Raw genomic sequence first — 26330 nt, 5'->3', positions numbered from 1 at the left:
GGCAAATGAGATGATCGTACTATATTTGCTAGGAATACGCAGACAGGCCAAGAAATAATAATCTTGTGCAACAGCTTTTTATGAAAAAGAAGATTGCAATTTATTAAATTTTATTTTTTAATTAATTTAATTAATTATTATTCAAAATATCTATTATTTGCATTCCATACACACTGTCTAAAACTGACAGTATTAAATCCATGTCTTACACTCTGCTGCCATCTAGTGTCATATATAAAAACATACTGAGTTTGATGTGTGAAAAAATAACATTCACAATGCATAAGCACATTGAATGTAATAATACAAATAGATATTTCTTAATTCAACAGATGATAAGCTTGTGTTTTATATTATTTTACAATTTTCAATATAACATTTTCCAAGCATGATTATCAACTACATTTGTTGAACCAAGATCCAGGGTAACAGCAGCAATGAGCATTCGTGCTAATGATAATGATGAAGCATAAAGTACACTGTTTACTTAGTGTCTCAGTAGCTGTTGAGGATCTTCAGGATGTCCTGACTGAGTGCAGCAGAAGAGTGCTGCTGTACCCCAGGAGCTCCGATACTGGTCTCCCAGCAGTCAAAGCCACAAGACTTTAACTCCTCAACGGTGCTCTGAATCACTGATGTATCCGTCTCTGCAAAACAAAAAGTACAAAAACCATACGCATTAACAAGACCTAGAAAAATTACTTTCAACAAAACAAAAGGTCCATGGAGTTAAAGCTAAATTGTGTAAATGTGTAATTCCCGCATAATATAATATAATATAATATAATATAATATAATATAATATAATATAATATAATATAATATAATATAACATAACATAACAACATAATATAACATAACATAACATAACATAACATAACATAACATAACATAACATAACATAACATAACATAACATAACATAACATAACATAACATAACATAACATAACATAACATAACATAACATAACATAAATATAATATAACATAATATAACAATATAATATAACATAATATAACATAATATAATATAACATAATATAACATAATATAATATAACATAATATAACATAATATAATATAATATATCAAAAGTTTAGGGTCGGTACATTTAAAAATAGAAAGAAATTAATACTTTTATTCAGCAAGGATGAAAAGTGACAGTAAAGACATTTATACTGCTACAAAGTGCTGTTTAACTGTCTAATCATTTAAAAAAATCCTGAAAACAAATGTATCACGGTTTCCACAAAGATATTAAGATGCCCAAACGTTTTAAACAATGATAAGAAATGTTTCTTGAGCACCAAATCATCATATTATAATGATTTCTGAAGCATGTGACACTGAAGATACCAACCCCAAACTTTTGTCTCTTGCGTGAACAGCACAACTAAGCTTAGCATGTAAGGAGCGTGTGGGTAATAAACTTAGTTTTTATGAAAATATGTTATTGTTACTATTATTATTTTTTGTATCTCATGTCTTCAAAACATTGTTCCTGTTGAAATAAAACTTTTTTTCCCCAGTTGTTTGTGTCAGGAACACTGATCATATTCAGGTGGTCTGACAATCTGCCAAACCCTCAAACATGAAACCCAAGAATCAGTGTGTGTACATGTGTGTGCGCGCATCACAGTGGCTGATAAGAGGATTTGGTCTCTCTAAACCCCTCCTTTCAAGAGCCTACTCTGCTCTGATTGGTCAGATGGCTCAGTCTGTTGTGATTGGTCGACTGCTTACACCGTGTGTTGGAAAGTAAAGGTGCGTTCACGTGGCCTCGTAATTCCTGTAGTTACGAGATTCTAGCTTGTAAAAAGCGTTCACGTCCTCGTAGAGCTCGTAATTACAGCTTGTAAGCTGGGAGTTTTCTGAAAGCTCCCAGATATACCACGTGGCCGCGCTGTACCACCTGACAGCTGTAGATTCATTTAGGCGTTGACAGTGCTGCCATGGAAACGCATAATTCCCAGTTCAAGGACCAAAAGGACGTGAACAGCTCCGAATATAACGTCACGTGTTGTCATTTCAAGATTCCGGTAAATACGAGGTGACGTGAACGCAGCTTTAATGCCTACTACCATGGGTGCTTCTCAATTCTTATTTGTGCATCCTCGTTTCCTTTCCTCGCTTCCTTTCCTCGCGTCATAGCTCCACCTCTTCAGGATGCGAGGAAAGGACACAAGGAAAAGATGCGAGGACGTAGGAATTGAATGATAAATTTATCAGAGTGAAATGATAAATCCTCGCTCCCTTTAGCGTCACTTCAAAGCATCATCAGCTGCACTCGAGGGATCTACGCACATGTTGTTAACGTTTGGTTATTTAAAAATTATAATAAATATTAATAAAGCAAGATGCCCCATTGAAATATATGAGGTATAAACTGTAAAAGTAAAGCATACATTTATATTACTGTGACAGATATGAAGGGGAAGGAGAATTTATGCGTGCGTCAGGTTACTCGAGGAGAAAGACTTCCGCAAAGGATGCACCTGTGTATCCTCGCTCATGACTCCTCAGGAAGCCTCCTCACTCCTCGATCCTCGCCTCCTCGTGGTGCAAGTAGAGAATTGAGATATCCTTCAAGATGGCTGAGCTCGATCGTTTTCCAGGTCATAGGATGGAGGACGGAGGAGCGAGGAAACGAGGAAGGATATTGAGAAGCACCCCATGTCTGAATTTCAGCTCCGGAGGCTTCCTTAGTGCTTGTAAACACAGTTATACAAACAGTAATGATGGCGTCGGTTTTACCTTATCGATTCGAGCCCAAGTCCTCGTCCTTTGTAAGTGTATGCAAAGTGAATTTGCTTTTGCAGCACAGAAAACAGTGTCCAGTGAGTCCTCTTTCAGTCCTCAGCTACAACTACAGTGTTTTAGGGCAGGTCAAAGTAGATGTTGTTCATGAAGACCACAGGCTGGAATTATGCTAATTTGTTACAAACCTACACGGAACAAAATTATAAACGCAACACTTTTGTTTCTGCCCCCTTTTTTCATAAGCCGAACTATCTAAGACTTTTGACTATCTAAGATTTTGTACACAAAAGGCCTATTTCTCTTAAATATTGTTCACAAATCTGTCTAAATCTGTGTTAGTGAGCACTTCTCCTTTGCCAAGATAATCCATCCACCTCACAGGTGTGGCATATCAAGATGCTGATTAGACGGCATGATTATTGCACAGGTGTGCCTTAGGCTGGCCACAATAAAAGGCCACTCTAAAATGTGCAGTTTTATCACACCGCACAATGCCACAGATGTCACAAGTTTTGAGGGAGCGTGCAATTGGCATGCTGACTGCAGGAATGTCCACCAGAGCTATTGCCCGTTAATTGAATGATCATTTCTCTACCATAAGCCATCTCCAAAGGCATTTCAGAGAATTTGGCAGTACATCCAAACTGGCCTCACAACCGCAGACCACATGTAACAACACCAGCCCAGGACCTCCACTTCCAGCATCTTCACCTCCAAGATCGTCTGAGACCAGCCACCCGGACATCTGCTGCAACAATCAGTTTGCATAACCAAAGAATTTCTGCACAAACTGTCAGAAACCGTATCGGGGAAGCTCATCTGCATGCTCGTCATCCTCATCGGGGTCAAGACCTGACTGCAGTTCGTCGTCGTAACTGACTTGAGTGGGCAAATGCTTACATTCGATGGCATCTGGCACTTTGGAGAGGTGTTCTGTTCACGGACGAATCCCGGTTTTCACTGTACAGGGCAGATGGCAGATAGCGTGTATGGCGTTGTGTGGGTGAGCGGTTTGCTGATATCAACGTTGTGGATCGAGTGGCCCATGGTGGCGGAAGGGTTATGGTATGGGCAAGCATATGTTATGGACAACGAACACAGGTGCATTTTATTGATGGCATTTTGAATGCACAGAGATACCGTGACGACATCCTGAGGCCCACTGTTGTGCCATTCATCCACGACCATCACCTCATGTTGCAGCATGATAATGCACGGCCCCATGTTGCAAGGATCTGTACACAATTCCTGGAAGCTGAAAACATCCCAGTTCTTGCAAGGCCAGCATACTCACCGGACATGTCACCCATTGAGCATGTTTGGGATGCTCTGGATTGGCATATATGACAGCGTGTTCCAGTTCCTGCCAATATCCAGCAACTTCGCACAGCCATTGAAGAGCACAGCACATCTAAAAAGTCTTAGATCTTTGAGTTCAGCTCATGAAAAATGGGGGCAAAAACAAAAGTGTTGCGTTTATAATTTTGTTCAGTGTACATAGGTTTGTGCAGGGAGTAAAACTGACAAATTGTTTCAGGCAGTTCATAATTGGTTCTTTCTTTTGGGAGACAATTAACAACTACATAACACACTACATGAAGAGTAATATCTGAAAAAGCCTAATAGGGGGACTTTAAATAACGCTGAGATGGTAAACAACCTGATTTAAAGGAGCAACAGGACACACAACAGCTGAGAAAGACTCATCTTGTCTGCAAATCAAACGAAGAAAAGGAAATTTACTTCAGAAATCTCAATTCAGCCTTAACAAGGCATGCCTAGAACTAACAATGTCGCATACTCAAGCTGCTAGACTAACAACATCACATCATAATCCATCCATCTTTATTGGAGGCTGTTTTTGAGGGTTCTAAGATCCTGATTAAAATTCAATGCGTTAGTGGCTTCAGGCATAAACAAAGAGTGTGGCCCAGTCTGACAGCTGCTGCGTCAAGTTGTTAGCTTTGTCAGACAAGAGTGACAAGCAAGATTTACCTCACAAATCGCATTAAACAGTCACGCAGTCTGCAGGGTGCCACCCTCATGGAGACTGTTCAAACAATACGTAGCAATCAGACTGATTAACCACAGGTAGCATTTCCAAAATATACACCATAGGGTTCCATGAAGACATTTCATACAAAAACAACAATGATTGGTACAATCAGGTGTCAGAATTGACAGAAGGTTATCTAGTTGTCTATACAAATGCATCACAAAGTCCTAGTAACCCATTACAAGTAATGCAAGTTACGTAATCAGATTTTTTTTTTCAAATAACTAGTAAAGTAACGCATTACTCGTAAATTTACAGCAAAATATCTGAGTTACATTTCCAAATAAGTAACGCAAGTTACTTTGTTTTCCCATTTATTGATTGACAGCTCTCCTGTCCCCATGTTGAGAGAAATCGGGAGTAGGTGCAGAGGAGCTGCATGCGCAGTATAAACATGATGGCTATTATAGTTTTAGACTAAATGTGAGCAGGCATTAGGCAGTGTGTCCACCAAAGCTTTTTAGCCAGTTGAAAACACTAGGCGCTCTGCTGAAAATGTCTAGCTGTGGCCGCTTGAGAATGCTTTGGCAGTGCAGTGGGGTTTTTGTTTGTTTGTTTGTTTGTTTTTGTTTTTTCCCAGTTGAGAAGCTTCATTTGCTATGATACGTAATATCCACAGAAGTGTTACTAGCATCTCATTTGACATATAGTTTGTTTCTGTGTTTTTTCTTTATAAAAACATTGATACAATGTAAAGTATGTCTGGCTCTTTAAATTATTCTGTTACGTTATTATGCTTATCATTGTCATCTGTTGACGTAGTCGGTGTTGTATTTGTCCCGCCCCTCCTCCACTACGATTGGACAGTAGGGTAAAAAGTCACATTGATGAGCACTGCAAATAGACGCTCAAGTGCCTGGATTCGCTCCTGGCGTTTTAAAAACACGCGGGACAGGGGGGTCAGGACCCCCACAGTTTTTAAAAGACAGAAATCGACCCCCGCACTTTTGATAAGGGCTGCTTCAATCAATCACACTTAATCATCTTTTAGCTTAGGATATTTTCTTTCAAATGAGACCATTTTCACGTTTCTGTGAGCTTTCGTTTGTAAATAATCAACTGTTTTGTCGCGGATGTGAACAGGAAATGGGCTCTCAAACGTAGAAACACGCGATCACCAAACCATCCATCAAAGCGTGCTAACGTTTTAGGACAGGTAGATGGTATATAAATCATGCCCGAACATTAGCGTTTGTCAATCAAGCCAAACCGTCCATTCAGAAACGAGAAATTTGACACTTTAAGGTAAGGAGGCTGATCTCTCAGGTTGACGCGCGAGTTGGCTTGACTGAAGTTTTCGTGTGGATTTATAGTTTATAGAATGTTTTGATTTCGGTAATTACATCTAAAAAGGTAAAAGCATTGATGGCATCTATAATAGAGATATCTGAAAGCGAAACGAAAGTGATTATTGCCTCGACCAGCGACACAGTGGGGAGGACGCACGAGAGGAGAACTGCGCATTTAATTGGTATGTGTACTGTAATACTGCATTTACAATGCTTATCAGTGGTGTGCACTTTGATCGAAAGTGAAAGAGCCCTTTGCTTTATGGTCACATCGCGGTTTTTTTTTTGTTACTCTGGGCTGTGTATTAGTACCTGGTCGTAGGAGAGTGATTCCACAGCCTCCTCCTCCTGCCCCGGTCAGTTTACTGTGCAGCCCCCTGGCCAGAGTGACCCTACACAGTGTGTCCAGGGATGAGTGACCCACACCCATCACATTCAGATGGTGCTGGTTTATATCAATCAGCTCCTGATGACAAATTACACACAGAGAAAAGTCTAAAACGGATCAATAACATCCATCCATCCATAAGGGCTTTCTCTGAATAAAAATATTGATCATTTCTTTGGTCTTTTGCCACTTTTATTTAAAGGAAATTTGAGGGAGGACAGGAAATTATGGGCAGAAACAGAGGAACAGAATAAAGATTCAAACTTGCTTCAATCTTGTGCACAACACAAATGAACATGTAAATGCACAAGCTGCTGGGCGATGTGTCCAGCAACAAAATAGCATCTCTGCTCTTGTATAATGTAACAAGATTTGCAGGAATACAGTATACTGTAATTTATCACTATACAACATTTTCTGTTTGTTGCAAATGTGATAGATATGAATCAGAGATTGTACTATATGACACCAGAGACATCTTGGGTTAAAGCAAAGGCAGACTGTGAAACATCAACTTTCATTTCTCAGCTAAGATTTGGTCACAACTGATTGGGAATTTTAAGTCACCAGCCCATGTCCATTCTTCCAGCAACTCATTTATATGCAAAAATTAAATGACATACAAACCCAGAAACTAATTTTACTAATGTTAGTAATGTTTCGCCTAGAAAATAGCACTTAAAGAAAAACCAAAAATAAATCTAAAATACTCTTCCATTCAAAGGTTTGGGGTCAGTGAGATTTAATTTTTTTAAATAAAGTAATACTTTTATTTAGCAAGGACGAATTAAATTTAATAAAAATGTGACAAAAGACATTTACATGATTACAATAAATATATTTCAAATAAATGCTGTTCTTTTGACCTTTCTATTAATAAAGAATCCTAAATAAAATGTTAATAATAAATAAAGTATAAGTAAATAATTAATAAAGTTTTCCAAAAAAATAATACACATAAACGGTTTTCAACATTATACGAAATGTTTCTTGAGCAACAAATCTTTAAAAAAAAACAATCCTTACCAATCCCAAAAGTTTTAACTGTATTAAAGCAAGCAAGCAAGTGCTGATTTTTTTTCCTATCATGAAATTAATCTTTAAAATTCCCCAAATTTGTCTCAGACAGAAAAAAATGTGGCAAAAAATGAAAACAATGTCTGACACAAATAATAATATACATCTATTAATAAATGCACATTTCCTTCTTTATAAGGGAAAAGCTGTGTGATTGTACCTCTAGTATGTTGTAGTGCTCAACTGAAGGTCCGTTTGCGGCCATCTCTGTGAGAGTCTGTTCACAGGTGCAGGACACAGCGCTGACAGACTCCAGAACCGGCTTCATTACGGAGGGAAACTGCAAAACAACACAGTGCAGAGGACTAAAAGGACAGATAAGTGCTGCACAAACACAAGTGTGGGAACAACATTATCCATCAAGAAAAATTATCAGCTTAAGCTTGTCACAGTAAAAGATAATTATAATTGTCATCCTTAGTCAAGCAGAATATCTCCATACAACTGCAACTCTTAACTCTTGCCATTTGAAAACAAGAGCCCAATGTACTATGTCGCTGACATTCTCTAATAACTGATGAATGCACGATAAGTTGACCAATGAAATCGGGTGGGGTGGGGTTTGTGATGGTTTGGGGTTAAAAATATCAAGCCGTTTTGCCAGCTGCCATTAAATTGGCAGACTAAGAAAAATAATAGTGAATTTATGCCACCTAGTAGGCTGGAGTGTGAAGTACTGGCTGGCACACAAAAAAATCAATGGCATCCGCTCTTGGGTGCTTTACTAAGTGTCAAGTTGAAGCATGATGTACTGCCATCGTGCTGAATTCAATCAACCAGATATTCTATAAACTATCTCCTTTTGTGTTCTACAGAAGAAGGTAAGTCATGCAGTTTGGAATGAGGGTGGGTCATGATGATTCATTTTTGAGTCAACCATACCTTTAAAGTAAATTCTAAAAGAGAGTGGAAAACTAAATGACACTCGTTCATGGCTTATTCCTTTGACTAATAATGCCACAAAACTGTAGAATATGACCCCTTTCAAGTCTGTCCTGAGTCTTTACTCTTTTCCACCCCAATAATACCGGAATTCCACTTCGCAAATCAGGATGTGCCAGCAGTGAGGCTACCTGCTGCCGTTGTCAGGGTAACAGAGCACAGGAGCGTTGGCAGAGTGTTTCATTTGGAGCTCTTATAAAAGGCACTCAGCACTGGGCCCCTGGAGTGTTCCTCACTCACACAACACCGGCCATTATGCTAACTGAAGGGCACAGGAATAAAAATATGGAAGAGGGGTGTGGAGGAGCCATTTACTACCTTGTTAATTTTGTCCTTCACTCCAGAAACAAGCACTTTGGTGCTACGTGGTACTTTGGTGTTAGTGAGAAGGATTCTCAGAATGGGGACCCTGGGGAGGAAATGAACCCAATAACACACTTAGAAAATTCTGTTGCTTCTGTAACTTTTTATATACTTTACTGATATATTGGAACAGTAACTTTATGATAATGAAAAAAATATATTGTGAAAATAATGTTTGCAGAGTAAAATGTTACCAGCTTAGTGGAGTTATATTCCCAGCATGGTATCTTAAAAAGCCACCTGTTATAGAAAGCATAAAGTGATACAGTACAAATAAAATACACCAAATGAAGAAGCATCATGAATGCAGTCACAGGTTTGGAGTCATACCCCATGTGCCCACAGCATTATCCACCCCTGAAGGGTTACCATGGATGATCTTCTCACCCATGAACGCCCACCTGTTAATCAGCTCCATCTCATCTTTACACCATCTACAACACGAAAACAACATTTTCAGTTAACGAAAAATTCTTGCTGCTAATGTCATTAAAAAAAGTCAAAGGGCAATATATATATACACTGCCGTGAAAGAGTTTTTTAAAAAAAAAATAAAAAATAATACTTTTATTCGGAAAGGATGCATTAAATTGATTAAAATTGTCAGTAAAGACATTTATAATGGTACAAAAGTTTCCACAGAAATATTAAGCAGCACAACTAATGGCTGCTGAAAATTCAGCTTTGCCATCAGAATAAATCTCATTTTAAAATATTTTTAAAAAGAGAGTTATTTTAAATTGCATTAATATTTCACAATAATAGTGTTTCTACTGCATTTTTGCTCAAATAAATGCAGCCCTTGTATGAGACATCTCTCTGAAACATTTTACCTACTTCAGGCCTAGTGTTTTTGTAGTTTTTTTGCCACTTTTTTTGAGAAAATTAAAAAAAAAGGGTAGGAAGAGGACAGGAAAAATGATGGGGGTTACCATTTGCAGAAGAACTGCAGCTAAATATAACTGAACATGGTCAGAAGAGCAATTCTAAATTGTACCCCTTTTTATCCTTTTGAGAGGATGGAGGAAGGACAAGAACTTTGGAATTCTAAGTTAATATCTCTGCTCCTTGGTTGCTTAATCTATAAGCTGAAACAGATGTATCCATTTCGAGGATTGTGTAGCCTTTTTTTATGACAATCTAGGCTGGGAACCAAAAAGTTGACTTTCCGTGTAATGAAAGACTGTAAGTCACTTTTAACAAGATAACACTTTTAACGAGTTCAAAGTAAATTAAACAATCCTTACCTACATTATCTACATAAAAGCCCCATAATCATTTGTAATGAAGTGTTACCTGGCTGACTCCTGCTGTGGCATAAGAGGAGATGATATGGTCCCTCTGGCAGACAGCAGAGCAGCAGACAGGCAAACATTATAGGCAGCACTGGAGCCTAAACCAGCTCCTGTGGGCAACTCTGACCACACAGACACTGTGATACTGGCCAGATCTCTGAAACAAATGGCAGAAAATGTCAAAAGCCCATATTACAAAAATGTTCAAATAAAGCTTTCAAATATATGCAGATTTAACACTTTAAGCTTCATTTAAACATTTGAACCCCTATTATGCTATTTTAAAGTTTCCTCATTTTGTTTTGGAGGTCTCCTACGATAGGTGTACATGCATGCATCCAAGTTCAAAAAAATAACTTCTTCATAATATACAATAAATTATAAGATCAACTCTTTTCTCACAGGGTCTGAAATGGTTTGATCAAGGATCTGGTCTCTTTAAACCCCTCCTTTCTGAGAGCCTACTCTGCTCTGATTGGTTAGATGGCCTAGTCTATTGTGATTGGTCAACCGCTTACAGCGTGTGTTGAAAACGAAATGCCCATTACCATGTCTGAATTTCAGCTTCGGAGGCTTCCTCAGCACTTGTATACACAGTGATACAAACAGTAGCTGCAGAGAAAACTGTCTTCTCATCATGTCGACAACACAAACCAAGCTCTTCTGGGCCTCAATTCCAACTACAGTGTTTGAGGGCAGGTCAAAGTACGCATTGTTCGCAAGCAGTCAATAAAGACCATAGGTGGGTATTATGCAAATTTTTTACAAGCCTATATATATATATATATATATATATATATATATATATATATATATATAGGCAGTTCAGAATCTGTTCTTTCTTTCATTAGACAACAAAACATGCACTTTGATCTTTTAAACTTTGCAGACCTTTACATTCACAAACAGCTATATTACACATTACATGAATGGTAATATCCGAAAAAAGCATAATATGGCGCTTTAATAAATGATGCAGAGTTTAACAGTGTTCTTACTCTGCAAAAACAGTCAGGTACATGTAGAGGAAAGCCAACACTGCCATGCTTCTTGTGTCTGTGGAATCATCTGAAATGCCCGTGAATTCACGTAGTCTCTTCAAAAGATCTGCATCAAGTTCCTTCAGGTCTCCCTGCTCTGCTAAAACAATGAACAGTCAAAGGAACACAGGCCAGAGATGAATGCTTTCCGACACTGCATTATTATTACAACTTCAATAAAGAGGCATGGAATATACTGGAGTAAATGACAATTTAAATTTTTGGGTGAACTATTTTTTTAACAAAAAAACAAATATGTATCTCCTCTCACCTTTATACCCAGCCAGAAGAGGCTGCAGTGCAGTTATTTCCCAGGACAGGAAAGTGTCAATATTGGGGAGGTTAATGCGCACTTCACCGGATGATGTGGACTGCAGCCGCAGGAATGTGCGCAAATTCAAACTCACAGCCAAAGCAACCTGTTTAAGATTGATCAAGAACAGAAGTTTCAGTTTTCCAACAGTACATTAGACACAATAAACCTGAATAATCTCATCTTTGATTTTTTTTTCTAAAATCAACACAGTTGTTATTAAACAATAAGCAATTAAATAATACCTACTAAATAAATATTGGTAAAAACAAAACAGTAGCTGATACTCTGTACATATTGCTAAAAATCACACAACAAAGTTTAATTTTTCAAGTTAGTATTTGACTTGTAATACCAACATTTCATAATATTTTTAGTGATTTCAAAATTATTACATTGCCTCAAAATATCAACTTACATAATACTTATTTTATTTAGCAAAATGGAAAAACTATAAATATTAAAACTATATACAACATAAAAAATACATATTTATATAAACATTAAAATGTTAAAAATTAAAAATGATTCACACAATGGAACCCAAACACGATAAATCCAGAGCTGGGTAGTAACGGATTACATGTAATCTGGATTACGTAATCAGATTCCAAAAATCAAGTCCTTGTAATCAGAGTAAACTACTTTAAACTACTTTAAAATACTCGTAATCAGACTACAGTTACTTTTTTATGGATTACATGATTACATATTGTTTACGCAATGGTAGTAAGTTGTTCACAATTCATTGATTCTCCTAATTTTTCATGATTCTTTGAGTTTTTCCGGTGGCGAGGGGGGCATATAGATGAAATATTGATGAATATAAATGAAATGTTATATATATATATATATATATATATATATATATATATATATATATATATATATATATATATATATATATATATATATAAGTGAGTGTGTGAGCAAGAACTAATAATATATATGAAATATATATGAAATATTTGATGTAGCAGTGATATTGCTGTGAATTTCATGTTTTTCAATATTTGTTTTTGTAATGTTGCTGTTTTCTAAATTTACTTAATTTTAAGTAAATATGTTTTTAAATAATAAGATGTGATTTTGTTTTATTCAGTGTTACTATCAGCAAACACTAACAGGACATAAGTGTTAGTATTTTGAAGTATTAACTGTCCATACATTGCACTTTACAAAGAATCTGTTGAGGTTCTTGTTGGTGAATAGAATATATTTTTTGGAATACATTTTTTCATTGCATCTGTCAAAATAGTACAAGATTAGCCTACAATATATGTCACATCAAATAAGGGTCAGCACAAAAGTAATCTAAATGTAATCCAAAAGTAGAATACATTACCAAAAATGTGTAATCTAAGAAATTATATTACTATAATTATTAGTATAATTTTGTCTTGAAATTTTTAATTACTGATTACAATTCATAAGTAATCTATCCAGCTCAGGGTAAATCACAAAAAGACTACTCCAAATGATATTCTAGACCATAAAGCACATCAACTTTGCATTTCTGCAAAGTTTTTTTCACAATCCTAAACAAAATATCCTTCAAAACCATGATTTTTCTAAACCAATGACTTTCTAAAACACTTGAATGAGAGAAAAGGGAAGACATCATTAAAAGACATCAGTGTCGGGGTCTGTGATGATTAAACACCCACCTTTCCATGCACGACAGAATGCTCACCGTGGAGAATTACTTTCCCTGGTGCTGAAACGAACAACTCTCTTGTTTGCATCCTGAATATTAGAGCTTTATAATGGAACTTTATGCAGAAAATGTATCAGTATATGCAGAAAATGTATCAGTATATGCAAACCAAAGCAATAAAACCGTGCTAAAATCTCGTATTTGTTCTCATCCACCGACCTAAATTCATCGCACTATTCTTGTAGTTTTAAAAGAACAGTTTAACAGTTTAAGAATCGAGGAATCCTGAGGTAAAGTGTCATGCATCGCTTCGGCTTGTCCATTGCCATACACATGAACCTTCGCTATAGTTTGAAGCAATCAGGATTGAGCTCTCACATCGCTGACTCCATATCCGCCTATCAGGAAGAAGCTCTCACAGTCACCGACTCTCAAAACACCAATCGTAATTCGCACCATCTCGCGTCATAGGTTGCGCGATTGAACGCCCGTCTACGGGCAGCAGAAGCTGTCAAAACGGTCAATAGTAAACACAGAAGCGCGTTTGGAAATGTTTTAGCGTTTACGATGTTATCTTTTTGGACCAGGACCACAGGTCTTCACCGTGCCCTTCGTTTAGGGACATGTATGAGCATAAAGCGGATGCAGCCGGTGTGGGGGGATGAAAGAAGGTAAAAGGACTGTTGCAGCTTTGAAGCCCATATCCCATGTGTTTCAGGCTAATGTAGCAAATTAACTTCAGTGTATTACTTTGTATGTTACCAATGTTTTCTCCCTTTTCCAAGGTATGCCAGCACATCTGAAGAAAATAGAAGGATTCCCAAGATATACACAAAAACTGGAGATAAAGGTTATTTATTTTCATACTGTAAATATTTGTGCTGGCAGCCTTTATATTGGGATTTTGAAATGATCAACATTATATACAGTATCTCACAGAAGTGACTACACCCCTCAATATTTTATTATATGTTTTCATGTGACAACACTGAAGAAAGGACACTTTGCTACAATGTAAAGTAGTGAGTGTACAGCACGGCCTGTTCTGAGTGGAACCTGTCCCGTTAAACCGCTGTATGGTCTTGGCCACCGCGCTGCAGCTCAGTTTCAGGGTCTTGGCAATCTTCTCATAGTCTACGCCATCTTTTTTCTGATCCTCAGAGAGTTCTTTGCCATGAGGGGCCATGTTGAACTTCCAGTGACCAGTATGAGAGAGTGAGAGTGATAACATCAAATTTAACACACCTGCTCCCCGTTCACACCTGAGACCTTTAAAGGAACACTCCACTTTTTTTGAAAATAGGCTCATTTTCCAACTCCCCTAGAGTTAAACAGTTGAGTTTTACCGTTTTCGAATCCGTTCAGCTGATCTCCGGGTCTGGCGGTACCACTTTTAGCATAGCTTAGCATAGTTAATTGAATCTGATTAGACCGTTAGCATCGCGCTTAAAAATGACCAAAGAGTTTTGATATTTTTCCTATTTAAAACTTGACTCTTCTGTAGTTAAATCGTGTACTAAGACCGACGGAAAATGAAAAGTTGTGATTTTCTAGGCCGATATGGCTAGGAACTATACTCTCATTCTGGCGTAATAATCAAGGAACTTTGCTGCCGTACCATGGGTGCAGAAGGTGCAATGATATTACACAGTGCCTGTGACCCCCTGCTTGCACAGGGAACGTGCCTTGCAACCATTTGTGAGAGACGCTGCGTAATATCATTGCGCTGCTGCAGCCATGATACGGCAGCAAAGTTCCTTGATTATTACGCCTGAATGAGAGTATAGTTCCTAGCCATATCGGCCTAGAAAATCGCAACTTTTCATTTTCCGTCGGTCTAAGTACACAATTTAACTACAGAAGAGTCAAGTTTTAAATAGGAAAAATATCAAAACTCTTTGGTCATTTTTGAGAGAGATGCTAATGGTCTAATCAGATTCAATGAACTATGCTAAGCTATGCTAAAAGTGGTACCACCAGAACCGAAGATCGGCTGAATGGATTAGAAAACGGTAAAACTCAACTGTTTAACTCTAGGGGAGTTGGAAAATGAGCCTATTTTCAAAAAAAAAAAAAAAATGGAGTGTTCCTTTAACACTAATGAGTCTCATGACACCAGGGAGAGAAAATGGCTAATTAGGCCCAATTTGGACTTTTTCTCTTAGGGGTGTACTCACTTTTGTGCCCAGCGGTTTAGACATTAATGGCTGTGTGTTGAGTTATTTTGAGGGGACAGCAAATTTACACTGTTATACAAGCTGTACACTCACTACTTTACTTTGTAGCAAAGTGTCATTTCTTAAATGTTGTCACATGAAAAGATATATTTACAAAAATGTGAGAGGTGTACTCACTTCTGTGAGATACTGTATTTACTACAAAAGTAAGAGTTGTATGTCAAACTGAAAGTGTTAGGTTTGTGTAAACATTGCTCTGTTTTCAATGTCTCACCTCATTAGGTTTTTCCAGTACCTTCACAGGTGAGAGGAGACCAAAGGAGGATCATATATTTGATGCTTTGGGAACAACAGATGAATTATCATCAGCAATTGGGTAATGGATAGAGTTAATGTAGCATAATGTGTGGGTCAAATGACTCTAAAATGCAAATGCTAATAAAACTCCTGATTCCCTTTTTCAGGTTAGCAAGAGAATTTTGCATTGACAGTGGCCATTCATTCACAGATCAGCTGGAGAAGGTCTGTTTCTCTCTGATGTTTGCATCAGAACACTACAGTGTATCTGAAATTATTTGGACACTTAAGCCACTCTTTAAATGCATGAATTGTATTGCTTTATAGATAAAAAAAAGCATCTGCAAATAGAAAAGTGGAATTAATTCTGTGGAAAGTGGACAAAAATGAGTCATTTTTGCAGTTACTTTTAACCAAATCATATCAAGTTGATTTTAGTGGATGTACAAAGTCAGCTGAACTTACATTTTTGCATGGTATAAGTGTCCACATACTTCTTTTGTCTGTACAGATCCAGTGTGTACTACAGGATGTAGGATCAAATATTGCCACTCCACGGTCATCAGCTAGAGACAGTCACATCCGTAAGCTCTAATCAGAATCAAAGGACATTTTCAATTTCTAAATGCACTTTAAAATTGAATAGCTTAGCAATAGATTAGCAGTAAAATATGAGCCTTATTCTGATGTTCCTGTTCCAAACAGAGAAGACAAAGTTCAGCTCTCAAGCTGTGATTGAGCTGGAGAGGTGGATTGATTCGTTTACAGAGGAGCTGCCTCCACTCACCAACTTCATTCTTCCTGTATGTATGTTCCAGATATATATGTATGCTTACCTAATCTCTAGAGTTGAAAGGCAGTTAGACCCTAGATGGGTCGTTAAAGTCACCATGAAATCAAAATTACCAATTCATATTTTTATGTAATTTTGCAGTATTGAATATAAACAATTTTTCGGGGGCCAGGCACGTAATTTTTATTTTTTTAATTCATGTGCCCTCGTAATCTTTATTCAAAATAACTTCCCCTCCCTCTTGCAATAACAACGTGTTTACTGGTGTGAGGGCGGGGCAACCTGTCACTCACATGAGATCACAGCAGTAGCAAACTATAACGATCCAATCAATTTCCGATGGACAAAATCAAGTCCCGCCCCACATTTTTTTTTGGGATATACGTCACAAAAAGGAGGAAAAGACTATCGCAACTTCCATTTCATACTGACTTTAATAACATGTTGATGCCAGTTAATATTGTAAAGTAAGGTGATTACTGAGGGAAAGCCATTTAATCTCACACTCGATTTGCAGTCAGGAGGGAAAAGCAGCACAGCTTTACATGTGGCCAGAACAGTGTGTCGACGGGCTGAACGCTGGTCAGTCTGACATACACGTGCACACAAACAATATTCTGTAAAGTTTCTCAGTTCCACTTGTGTTATCTTACTGCTCTGTTGGTGTTAAATGTTATGTATTACAGTGTTGCCCCTGTTGTCCGTTCGGGTGAGACAGATGCTGAAGTTGCCAGATATCTGAACAGGTATGAACTTATTCTATTCTCATTGTCATTATATGTAAGTTTTCATTTGAATCTATGAATTTTGTGATTTAAGTAAAGTGAAGACTTTTTGCTTCCACAGATTGAGTGACTACTTGTTCACGGTGGCTAGATATGCTGCAATGAAAGAGGGCAATGCAGAAACAGTCTACAAAAGACCTGAATAGGGGAAGAAGAAAACATCTCAGTGTCTCATCTAAAATTTCAACCGTGTTCCTCTTGTTTCCAATATATATCTGATTTGCTGAAAAGTTATTGAAACTTTGTTCTCATGATTCCATAGTGTACCTTCATGCAAAGTTAAATTGGTCATTTTTATATATATATATATGCATTATTTGGAGTAACTACTGTGGTAAAATTGTTTTAACATTACCATCTGTACCCTGAAAATGATGTTGATTTTATGAAATATATAAATATATCAAAATTTAAAATGAATCCGCCTTGCATTTTACTGCATTTTTTTATGTTTACTACCTTTCAAATTCTGGGCTTGGTAATATGTTTATGTTTTTAAAAGGAGTCTCTTGTGCTCACCAAGGGTGCCTTTATTTGATCAAAAATACAATAAAAACAGTTATATTGTGAAATATTACAATTTCAAACAACCCCTTTTATCTTAGATTTTAAAATGTAATTTATTCCTGTGATGGTATTTATACATTTTCAGTCTTCAGTGTCACATGATCTTTCACAAATCATTCTAATATTCTATTATCAATGTTGAAAACAGTTGAGTTGCTTAATATTTTTGTGGAATCTGTAATATATTTTGATGAACAGAATGTTCAAAAGAACAGCATTTATTTGATAAATCTTTTGCAACATTGTAAATGACTTTACTTTCACTATTGATCAATTTAAAGGGTTAGTTCACCAAAAAATGAAAATAATGTAATTTATTACTCACCCTCATGTCGTTCTACACCCGTAAGACCTTCGTTAATCTTCGAAACACAAATTAAGATATTTTAGTTGAAATCCGATGGTTCAGTGAGGCCTCTATTGAGAGCAAAGCCATTGAAACGCTCAAGATCCATAAAGGTATTAAAAACATATTTAAAACATATTTTCATGTAAGTTCAGTGGTTCTATCTTAATATTATAAAGTGATAAGAATACGTTTTGTGTGCCAAAAAAAAACAACTTTTCAACAGTATCTATATGGGCCGATTTCAAAACACTGCTTCAGAGCTCAGTACAAATCAGTGAATCGGAGCACCAAAATCACGTTATTTCAGCAGTTTAGCCGTTTGATAGGAGATCCGAACAAAGACTACAGAATAACACTTAAAGGGACTTTGATCCAAATCACTAATTCGAAACAAAAGATTCATAAAGCTCAGAAGCTTCATGAAGCAATGTTTTGAAATCGGCCCATATAGATATTGTTGAAAATTTGTTTGTTTTTTTTGGCGCACAAAAAGTATTCTTATTGCTTTATGATATTAAAGGTAGAACCACTGAAATCACATGAACTGTTTTAAATATGTTTTAGTACCTTTATGGATCTTGAGCAGTTCAGTGGCTTTGCTCTTAATAGAGGCCATTGGACTGAGCCATTGGATTTCATCAACAATATCTTAATTTCTTAAGGTCTTACGAGTGTGGAACGAACAAAAAAAAAAAAAGATTACTGACCCCAAACTTTTGAATGGTAGTGTATGTTTCCATGTCAAATAGCAATAGTGTTGTTTTCTCCACTGAATGAAGAACTTGCATTATTGTTTTATTCTTATTTGTAAGTAAGTAACATAAAAGTGCAGTTTACTCCAAGAGGATTGTGGTCCTCATAAGGTGGATAACGCAAGAATGTCATGCACTCAATCTGTGTGGTTCGCAGAAGGCAGGACTTCTTATGAGAGAATGCATCAAAACTGTACTGACCATGATAGGAGCCCATTCCACTGGCACCTGTCAATGAAATCCTGAGTGTTTACTGGATTCACGATTTTGATGATTAAACTCTTTAGCAAATAGTGTTTGCGTTGCCTGATTTCTATACATGCTGTAATCAGATAAAAAGAGTGCCTCACCAACTCCTCCGAAAGGCATTCCCACCATCACACTCTGTGTGACGCTGTCATTCAAACAGAAACTTCCGCTGCATGTTTTATTCATTATCTTGGATATCACCTTAGAATAAGAGTTAGAGTAAATGCCTGTGTTTATGAATGACATATATAATTTTTACATTTTGTAGGGGAAGTATTTACCTTGTTGTTACTGGAGTAAGCATACACACACAGTGGTCTCTCTCTGGAATTGTTGAAAGTCACAGCCTCGTCTGCATCCTGGACTGTCAGTATGGGAAGAATGGGTCCAAAAACATACTGTTGCATGATTGGATCAAACTCCACGACCTCCGTCAGAACAGTTGGTGCTTCATTTTGAAATATCAGAAAATACATTACATTAATTATTATGCCTTTTAGGCAATATCATTTTTATCCTTTTTTTCTGGATTTGGTGCCACTTATTTAGTTATGTATGGAGGGTTTTATGTATAATTAAGTACAGCTTAATTGAAAAATAAAATTCCCTTCACAGGTGATATTTAACTTGTTTTCATCATATATCAAATCTTATATTTAATGTCAAGCATGCTCTTTACTGATACTTGTCTTATTGGTAAACATGCTTATAATTTTCCAGTCTATGTATAGATTATAATAGTTTTGCTTGGTTTTAATCATTTATTTTCACATTTTTAAGGGTAAAACATTTCATTCTATAGATAAAGGGCATTTAATGATAGCAAATATAAATAAAGGCATAATAAAAAAATCCAAGACAGTTTAATGTGACCTTTATATAACAAAAAAAAATTCTGAAATCAAACAAACCCTGGGATACACAAGTGCCCATAGTTGAAGAAAAATACATATATAACTCATTACCACTAACACAATGGATTTCATTAGCAGTTTAATAAATTATTGTCTGGCAATGTTACACTGCTTTCACTCACCAATGTACCTCTCCATCTCATTCACCTGACCTCCTATAAACACCTTTCCAGATCGGCACAGCTGGTCTTCGGCCTTGTTTAAGTTCTCCTCATTCACTATCCTGCCAAAGCGCCTGGACTCACGTGGATCGGTCCCATAGAACTGCTGGAGTGCACAGCGGAAGGCCTGCAGGTGGTTTTCTTTGGCATCTACATGGCACAAGATGTAGTTAGGTGCCACAGCACTTTGGCCAGCATTATGAAATCGTGCCCAGGCAATGCGACGAGCCGTGGTGTTGATGTTTTTACCACTCAGTACCAGAGTCACACGGGCCAGTGTGCGAGCAGCAGCTTGAGCTACTTTAATCCCATTCTCTTTATCACCTGAAAGAAAACAGAATTAAAGCTGTTAGTATAAAAGACTTGGAAATCTCACAAATACATAAATCCATAAAGCTGCAGCACTTTGAGAAGTATGTGTGAGTTTTAAAATTAAAGGCTTTAAAGATCATCACAGGTAAAGTTTTGTGGCTTTTAGTTTGTTCTGAGGACAAAAATAATACTGTAGTCCTAAAAGTTGGTAAAATATATTTAATAGATATTCATATTTAAAATTCATATACATTTCATACCGTACACACTATCGTTTGGGTAAGTACGATTTTTAAAAAATACTGTTAATTATTATTTTTTCAACAAGGACGCATTATATTGATCAAAAGTGACAGTAAAGACTTTTACATTGTTATGGAAAAGTTCAATTTAAATTATTGTTCTTTTGAATCCTGAAAAAAATTCAAAAAAAGTTCACACACACATTGAGCAGCACAATTATTTTGATAGTAATAATAAATGTTTCTTGAGCACCAAATCAGCACATCAAAATGATTTCTGAAGGATCATGTGACATTGAAGACTGGAGTAATGATGCTGAAAATGTGTCCTAAAAGAGGCCTTTAGCAGAGCCCTCACTGATATATTATCTGATAGGCAATGTGACATCACAGCATCTTAAAATACTCTGGGATCAGCTTTGCCTTACCGAAAAAGAAAACATGATCAAATTTAAGGTCTATAATTTCTGGAATTTCATGTGCTGCTGCTACAGCAGAGTGAAAGCATTCCTGAAAAATGAAGCACATGTGAAACAATTAGAAAGAACCAGGATATAATTAACACTGCTGACGGATTCAAAGTATTAATGCTGTTTTACTCACATTGTCCAGGTAAGCTGGTATGAGTCTGTGCAGAAGCACAGCTGTGTGAGTGCAGGTTTCTGGTGGGCTTATAATCACACAGTTACCTAAATATAATAATAAAAAAAAACTATAAATTGTGTTCTTTTAAACTGATTTCTCGTCATCAGCAAGCACAGAAATGAACAATGAACCAAACTTACCAGCAGCAATGGCTCCTACTAAAGGTACCAGACAGAGCTGGAGAGGACTGGTCCAGTTTCCAATGATCAATACCACACCCAGAGGCTCATTTACCACCAAGCATTCATCAAACGCTGTCGCCTGGGAAAAAAACAGACAGAGTTGACCTCTCAGTTGAAAAAAATAAAATAATAATAATAATAAAATCTGTAATCTTCTGAAAAACACTCTAAGTTGCTTTGGCAACATTGCCCAACACAATATCCAATGGCCTCAAAAATTAAGCTGCAATATGTCCTGTGGAATGTTCTGCTGTAATTATGATAAACTTTTTTATAAACATAAACTGGAAGTATCAAAACATTTTAATTAGACCACAATTATTTTTGTGATTGCCAAAGTTTCAAGAACTGTATATTCTTCAATAATAATAATAGTTAACAATATTAATGATTATATTATGTAATAAAATAGTATATTTAAATTAAGTTACTTTTAAGTTAAAGGTGCTAAAGAGGATGTTTTGTTTTATACATTTTTGCAATATTACTTGAAACTGTCTTTACTAACTGATAAAAGACTATTTATTAGGTGCACTGAAAGGAATAATATTAATATACATCATCTGTGCATGAGGTAGGGCCTTAAAAACATCAGCCAATCGTTTATGTGATCATCACACAAACGATTGGCCCTCTGGCTTGTCAATCACTGCCATGACGTTCCTTGTGAGAGATGAGCGCGGCTGCGCTCCAGTAACTTTCCACACTCCACAGGCGCCGCATGCAATGTTTTTGTCAGGAGACAGGAGTAACAACTGCAGATTATGAGTTACCTGCGGTGAGTCCGACATACTGAATCCACTAACATGACACAGTGAATGCCGGTGGTAAACACTCGTGTTCCAATACTAGAGTTTTCTGAGGTGTTCCCTTGAATTGAGCTGTGAAGGAGGGGGGTTGTTGTTACGCATTCGCTCATTTAAAAAAACTCACTAACAGTCTTTGGTTTCTCAGTTGACGAAAGGATCCTCTTTAGCACCTTTAATTTTAAGTTCATTTACATTTTAAATAAAAATTAGACCTTGATTTTTTTTTTTTTTTTTTTTTTTTTAACTATGTTAGATTATGTGAAAATAATTGAAATCACCCCGAGGCCCCCTGTTTAAGAACCACTGCTCTAATATTATTAGGTAAAAAAAAAAATTGTATTAAATAATAGTATTAAATTTACTGTAAAAGAATTGTGCTATTTTACCACAAGGCAAATCTGCAAACAATCCGCAAACAAATCTGCATCAACACCCTTGTTGACCTTGAAACAACATTTCTATCAATTTAGGGTTCAGTTAAGGGTTAGGGTACTGTTTGGGTACATCCAAGGATATTTATAGTGGAAAAAGGTTCTTAAGATTTTTAAAATATTCTTTACACTGAGAAAAAAAAAAATGGTTCTGATCACTGAAAGGTTTGAGTAAGCAAAAATGGTTCTTGTAAGGCATCGCTGCGAAAACCCCTTTTTGGAACTTATTTTTTAGAGATCATTTTGCAGTGTCACCTTGTTGTATTGTTTTTGGTTCAGAGGAGTGAAATGGTTGACATCATGAAGCATAAAAAAACATCACCAGGTTTTTCATTCATCATCATTTGACTGCTTGGCACGAGTTTATAAAGGCAAATACTAATAGCTTACTAATCTTGTGACAGAGAACACCGGCTATGGTCTTCGTCATACGCTACTTTGGCAAGCTGAGAGAAAACACAATGTGAGGCTTTGTGTCTCAGGGAATGAACACATTTCTGTGGCAAGTTTTGTGCATAACCATGCAAAAACATAAGACATTACAAAATCAGTCCTCTTGCCTTATTCTGCAGCTATTTGTCTCTGCTGCTATTTCAGTCACTTCTCTTCACTTCAGTTTATACCCAGTTGCGCTCTATGCATTGTGGCTCCATCCATTTCTTCAAGTTGCTGATGGTGCGAAGAGCCTCATTTTTGACTGTCATCAGCTCTGACATCACCGTTTCAAAGCGAGGCTGTTGAGAAAGACCACAAAAAATGCTTTATTCCACCAAAATTAACCTCCAAAACCACCACTGACACTAAGCATCTCTTAGTTGTTTGTCACTATCTCAATGACCAGTAGTTAAACTTTTACAAATTTATTTATATATTTAAAGAAATTAACCCTTTTGGTTACACTTTATTTTGATGGTCCTCTTTAGACATTCTGTTCACTATAAGAAACACTGCACCTACATGCCAACAAACTCTCAGTATAGTTCAGTATTAGTAGACTGATAGTTGACATGTAGTTGCAAAGTTACTTATAGTCAGGAGAATGCCTGTTAGGGGAACATCACATTAAGTGTTAGCGGATATTACCTAGACAGTCTACTAATACTTCAATGAGAGTTAGTTGACATGTAGGTGAAATGTTACTTATAGACAACAGAATGTCTAAAGGGGACCATCAAAATAAAGTGTTACCATACTTTTATTAATCAAGGATGGATTAAATTGTTCAAAAGTGACCATAAAGACACGGTTTCAAAATATTTAAAATAAATGTTGTTCTTTCAAACATTCTATAAATCAAAGAATTCTGGAAAATAAAAATGTATCAGTTTCCACAAAAATTGAGTAAAAGCTGCTAAAAATTCAGCTTTGCCACCACAGGAATAAATGGCATTTAACAATATATTCAAATAGAAAACAGTGAATAATACAGTTTTTACTATATTTTTAATCAAATAATGCAGCTTTGGTGAGCATAAGACTTGAATCTACCAAATGGCAGTTTAAAATTTGCTTAATTGTCACTGTTTGTTTCAAAAACCACAGTAATGAGGATCCATCATAGTTTTACCTGTGGTTTTCCCTATCACACTATAGTTAAACCAGGCTACAATGCAAAAACTATAGTCAAATAAATCATTTGATAATTAGTTTATCTGACTTATTTGTACAAAACTCTTTTCATATTACCTTATGCACATCCCTTCCAAGAGCATCTACAAAATCACACTTGTGGTTCCATCAACATGCGCACCCAAGCCTCCAGCTGGGCCAGTCTGAAGCTATCCTGGGCTGTTCCTCTGGACCTTGAAGCTGCTCTGGCTCTCTTCAGGACCTCTGAACATGCTGTTGCTCCACTCTTCAGACACACATCCTCTATCCTTGTCCTGAAATACAACCACTACCATCTAAATCAGGGATGGGCAGCTTGGGTCCTGGAGGGCCACTGCCCTGCAGAGTTCAGCTCCAACCGTAATCAAACACACCTGAAAAGCTAATAAGTTTCTTCATTTTTACAAAGTTGAAGCTAAATTCTGCAGGACAGTGGCCCTCCAGGACTCAAGTTGCCCATCCCTAATCTAAATGCTTGAGTGAGTAAGATTTAAATTAACGAGAAAATTAAAATTGACACCTCCATTAAATTGATTAAAAGTGATATTAAAGAAATTTATGTTACAATACATTTCTACTTAAATAAATGCTTTTGAACTTTCTATTCAAAGAATCCTGAAAAAAATAAACCGTTTCTTGAGCACCAAATCAGTTTATTAGAATGATTTCTGAAGGATCATGTGACAACTTGAAATTGTAACAATATTATACAAAATTACTTTTTTTCTGTATTTTTAATCAAATAAATGCATCCTTGGTGAGCATAAAGGACATTACCAATGCTAACTTGCTATAAAGCAGTCATTTTATGATTCCAATAGAACCTCGTTGGTTCTATTTTTAAAAATGAGAATTATAAAGTTTTTAAAAAAAACTGAAAATCAGAGCAAGTGGGTATAAATTGGTGTGTTTTCTATAGTCACAAATGCACTGTATATAAAGTTTGAGACATAGTAAACAACGAACTAAAAAAGTTGAAGCTAGATGACACCAGCATCCTTTTCATTTTAAACACACCGGGCTTTCCGCAGGGCTTTAAACCACCTGGTTGGAGAAGGACTTGGTGGGGAGCTCATGGTCCTTCAGTTTTAAAAACAGCTTAAATATCAGCACATCACATCCAGCAGTGCACCATGGGTGAGGAGAACTTCAGCCTCTGGCAGTGCTCTACACACAGACTGAGAAAAAACTATTTGAAAAGCACCATAAGTTAATGCAAAGAGCTTAGAACTGGGGGGTGTTATTTAAACAGATTTACCTGCAAACATGTGACTGTCACGTTTAATTTAAGGACTCAGTTTCATACATTTTGTCTCTGCTTTACACAGTGCTCTGTCGCTACAACATAGAGCATACATCAGACGTTTCCTTTATTTAATATAGAGCAGAGTTGGAGTCAAGATCAAACACTCCAAGAGCCAGACCAAGAGTAGGCTTCTCGAGACCCGGATCAAGATCGTCGAAGAACCACAAATAAAAAATGATTCATTGCAGCGTTTGTTTAAAACACTTATTGCCAAGTTGCTCTTCTAAACCATGAAATTCTCTACAAGATGTTGTGCCCAGGAAATCTCCACCATTAGTACTTTTGAAACTGACTGTAGTCATTTCTTAAGCTGAGACTCAGACCCATATACTGCGAAATAACCAATGGCATGCTTATTTAATTTTGAGAGGTTTCAAGCTGAAGAACAAAACTCCAGCTCTGATCCGAATAAGACATCACAGCTGCAATATCACAATGTTCTAAAGGCTGGAACATACTACATGACTTTTAAATTAAAGGTTGTAAATGTTTAAAGAAAAAAAAAAAAGAAAAAAAAAAAAAAACGCATCACACACTACCAGACTTTTATGTCAGAACAAAACAAATGCAG

At 36.6% G+C, this 26330-nt stretch overlaps 3 protein-coding genes across 4 annotated transcripts; 1 reads left to right on the top strand and 2 right to left on the bottom strand.

Moving 5' to 3' along the window:
- Nucleotides 1–203: 203 nt before the first annotated feature.
- On the bottom strand, nt 204–13512 carry mvk (mevalonate kinase). Of its 2 annotated transcripts, none has more exons than XM_067407836.1 (10): nt 13191–13512; nt 11482–11629; nt 11169–11310; nt 10172–10327; nt 9206–9309; nt 9070–9115; nt 8831–8921; nt 7731–7850; nt 6418–6571; nt 204–647 (listed from the first exon to the last, which is right to left on the bottom strand). In XM_067407836.1, exons 1-10 carry the CDS (start codon nt 13266–13268, stop codon nt 496–498), a joined length of 1191 nt encoding a protein of 396 aa, XP_067263937.1. In that variant the 5' UTR covers nt 13269–13512; the 3' UTR covers nt 204–495. The 2 variants fall into 2 exon arrangements, with proteins under 2 accessions (XP_067263937.1, XP_067263938.1); XM_067407837.1 differs by having other exon boundaries at nt 11169–11307.
- Nucleotides 13513–13692: 180 nt separating this feature from the next.
- mmab (metabolism of cobalamin associated B) lies at nt 13693–17721 on the top strand. The gene is made up of 9 exons (XM_067407520.1): nt 13693–13851; nt 13966–14030; nt 15640–15733; nt 15822–15879; nt 16166–16238; nt 16360–16457; nt 16965–17029; nt 17134–17193; nt 17294–17721. Exons 1-9 carry the CDS (start codon nt 13748–13750, stop codon nt 17376–17378), a joined length of 702 nt encoding a protein of 233 aa, XP_067263621.1. The 5' UTR covers nt 13693–13747; the 3' UTR covers nt 17379–17721.
- A 1228-nt stretch (nt 17722–18949) lies between these two features.
- aldh3b4 (aldehyde dehydrogenase 3 family, member B4) lies at nt 18950–25853 on the bottom strand. The gene is given in 11 exon segments (XM_067408202.1): nt 18950–19128; nt 19251–19350; nt 19431–19597; nt 20186–20548; nt 21207–21288; nt 21382–21467; nt 21564–21684; nt 23469–23579; nt 24532–24576; nt 24578–24722; nt 25471–25853. Coding segments are annotated over 11 exon segments (1458 nt in total). The 5' UTR covers nt 25530–25853.
- Between the last annotated feature and the right edge of the window lie 477 nt (nt 25854–26330).

This window comes from Chanodichthys erythropterus, chromosome 13 (genome assembly GCF_024489055.1).
Source record: "Chanodichthys erythropterus isolate Z2021 chromosome 13, ASM2448905v1, whole genome shotgun sequence".
Taxonomy (NCBI): Eukaryota; Metazoa; Chordata; class Actinopteri; order Cypriniformes; family Xenocyprididae; genus Chanodichthys; species Chanodichthys erythropterus.
The sequence above is the reverse complement of the archived record's forward strand: the minus strand, read 5'-3'. Positions and strand labels throughout refer to the sequence as shown.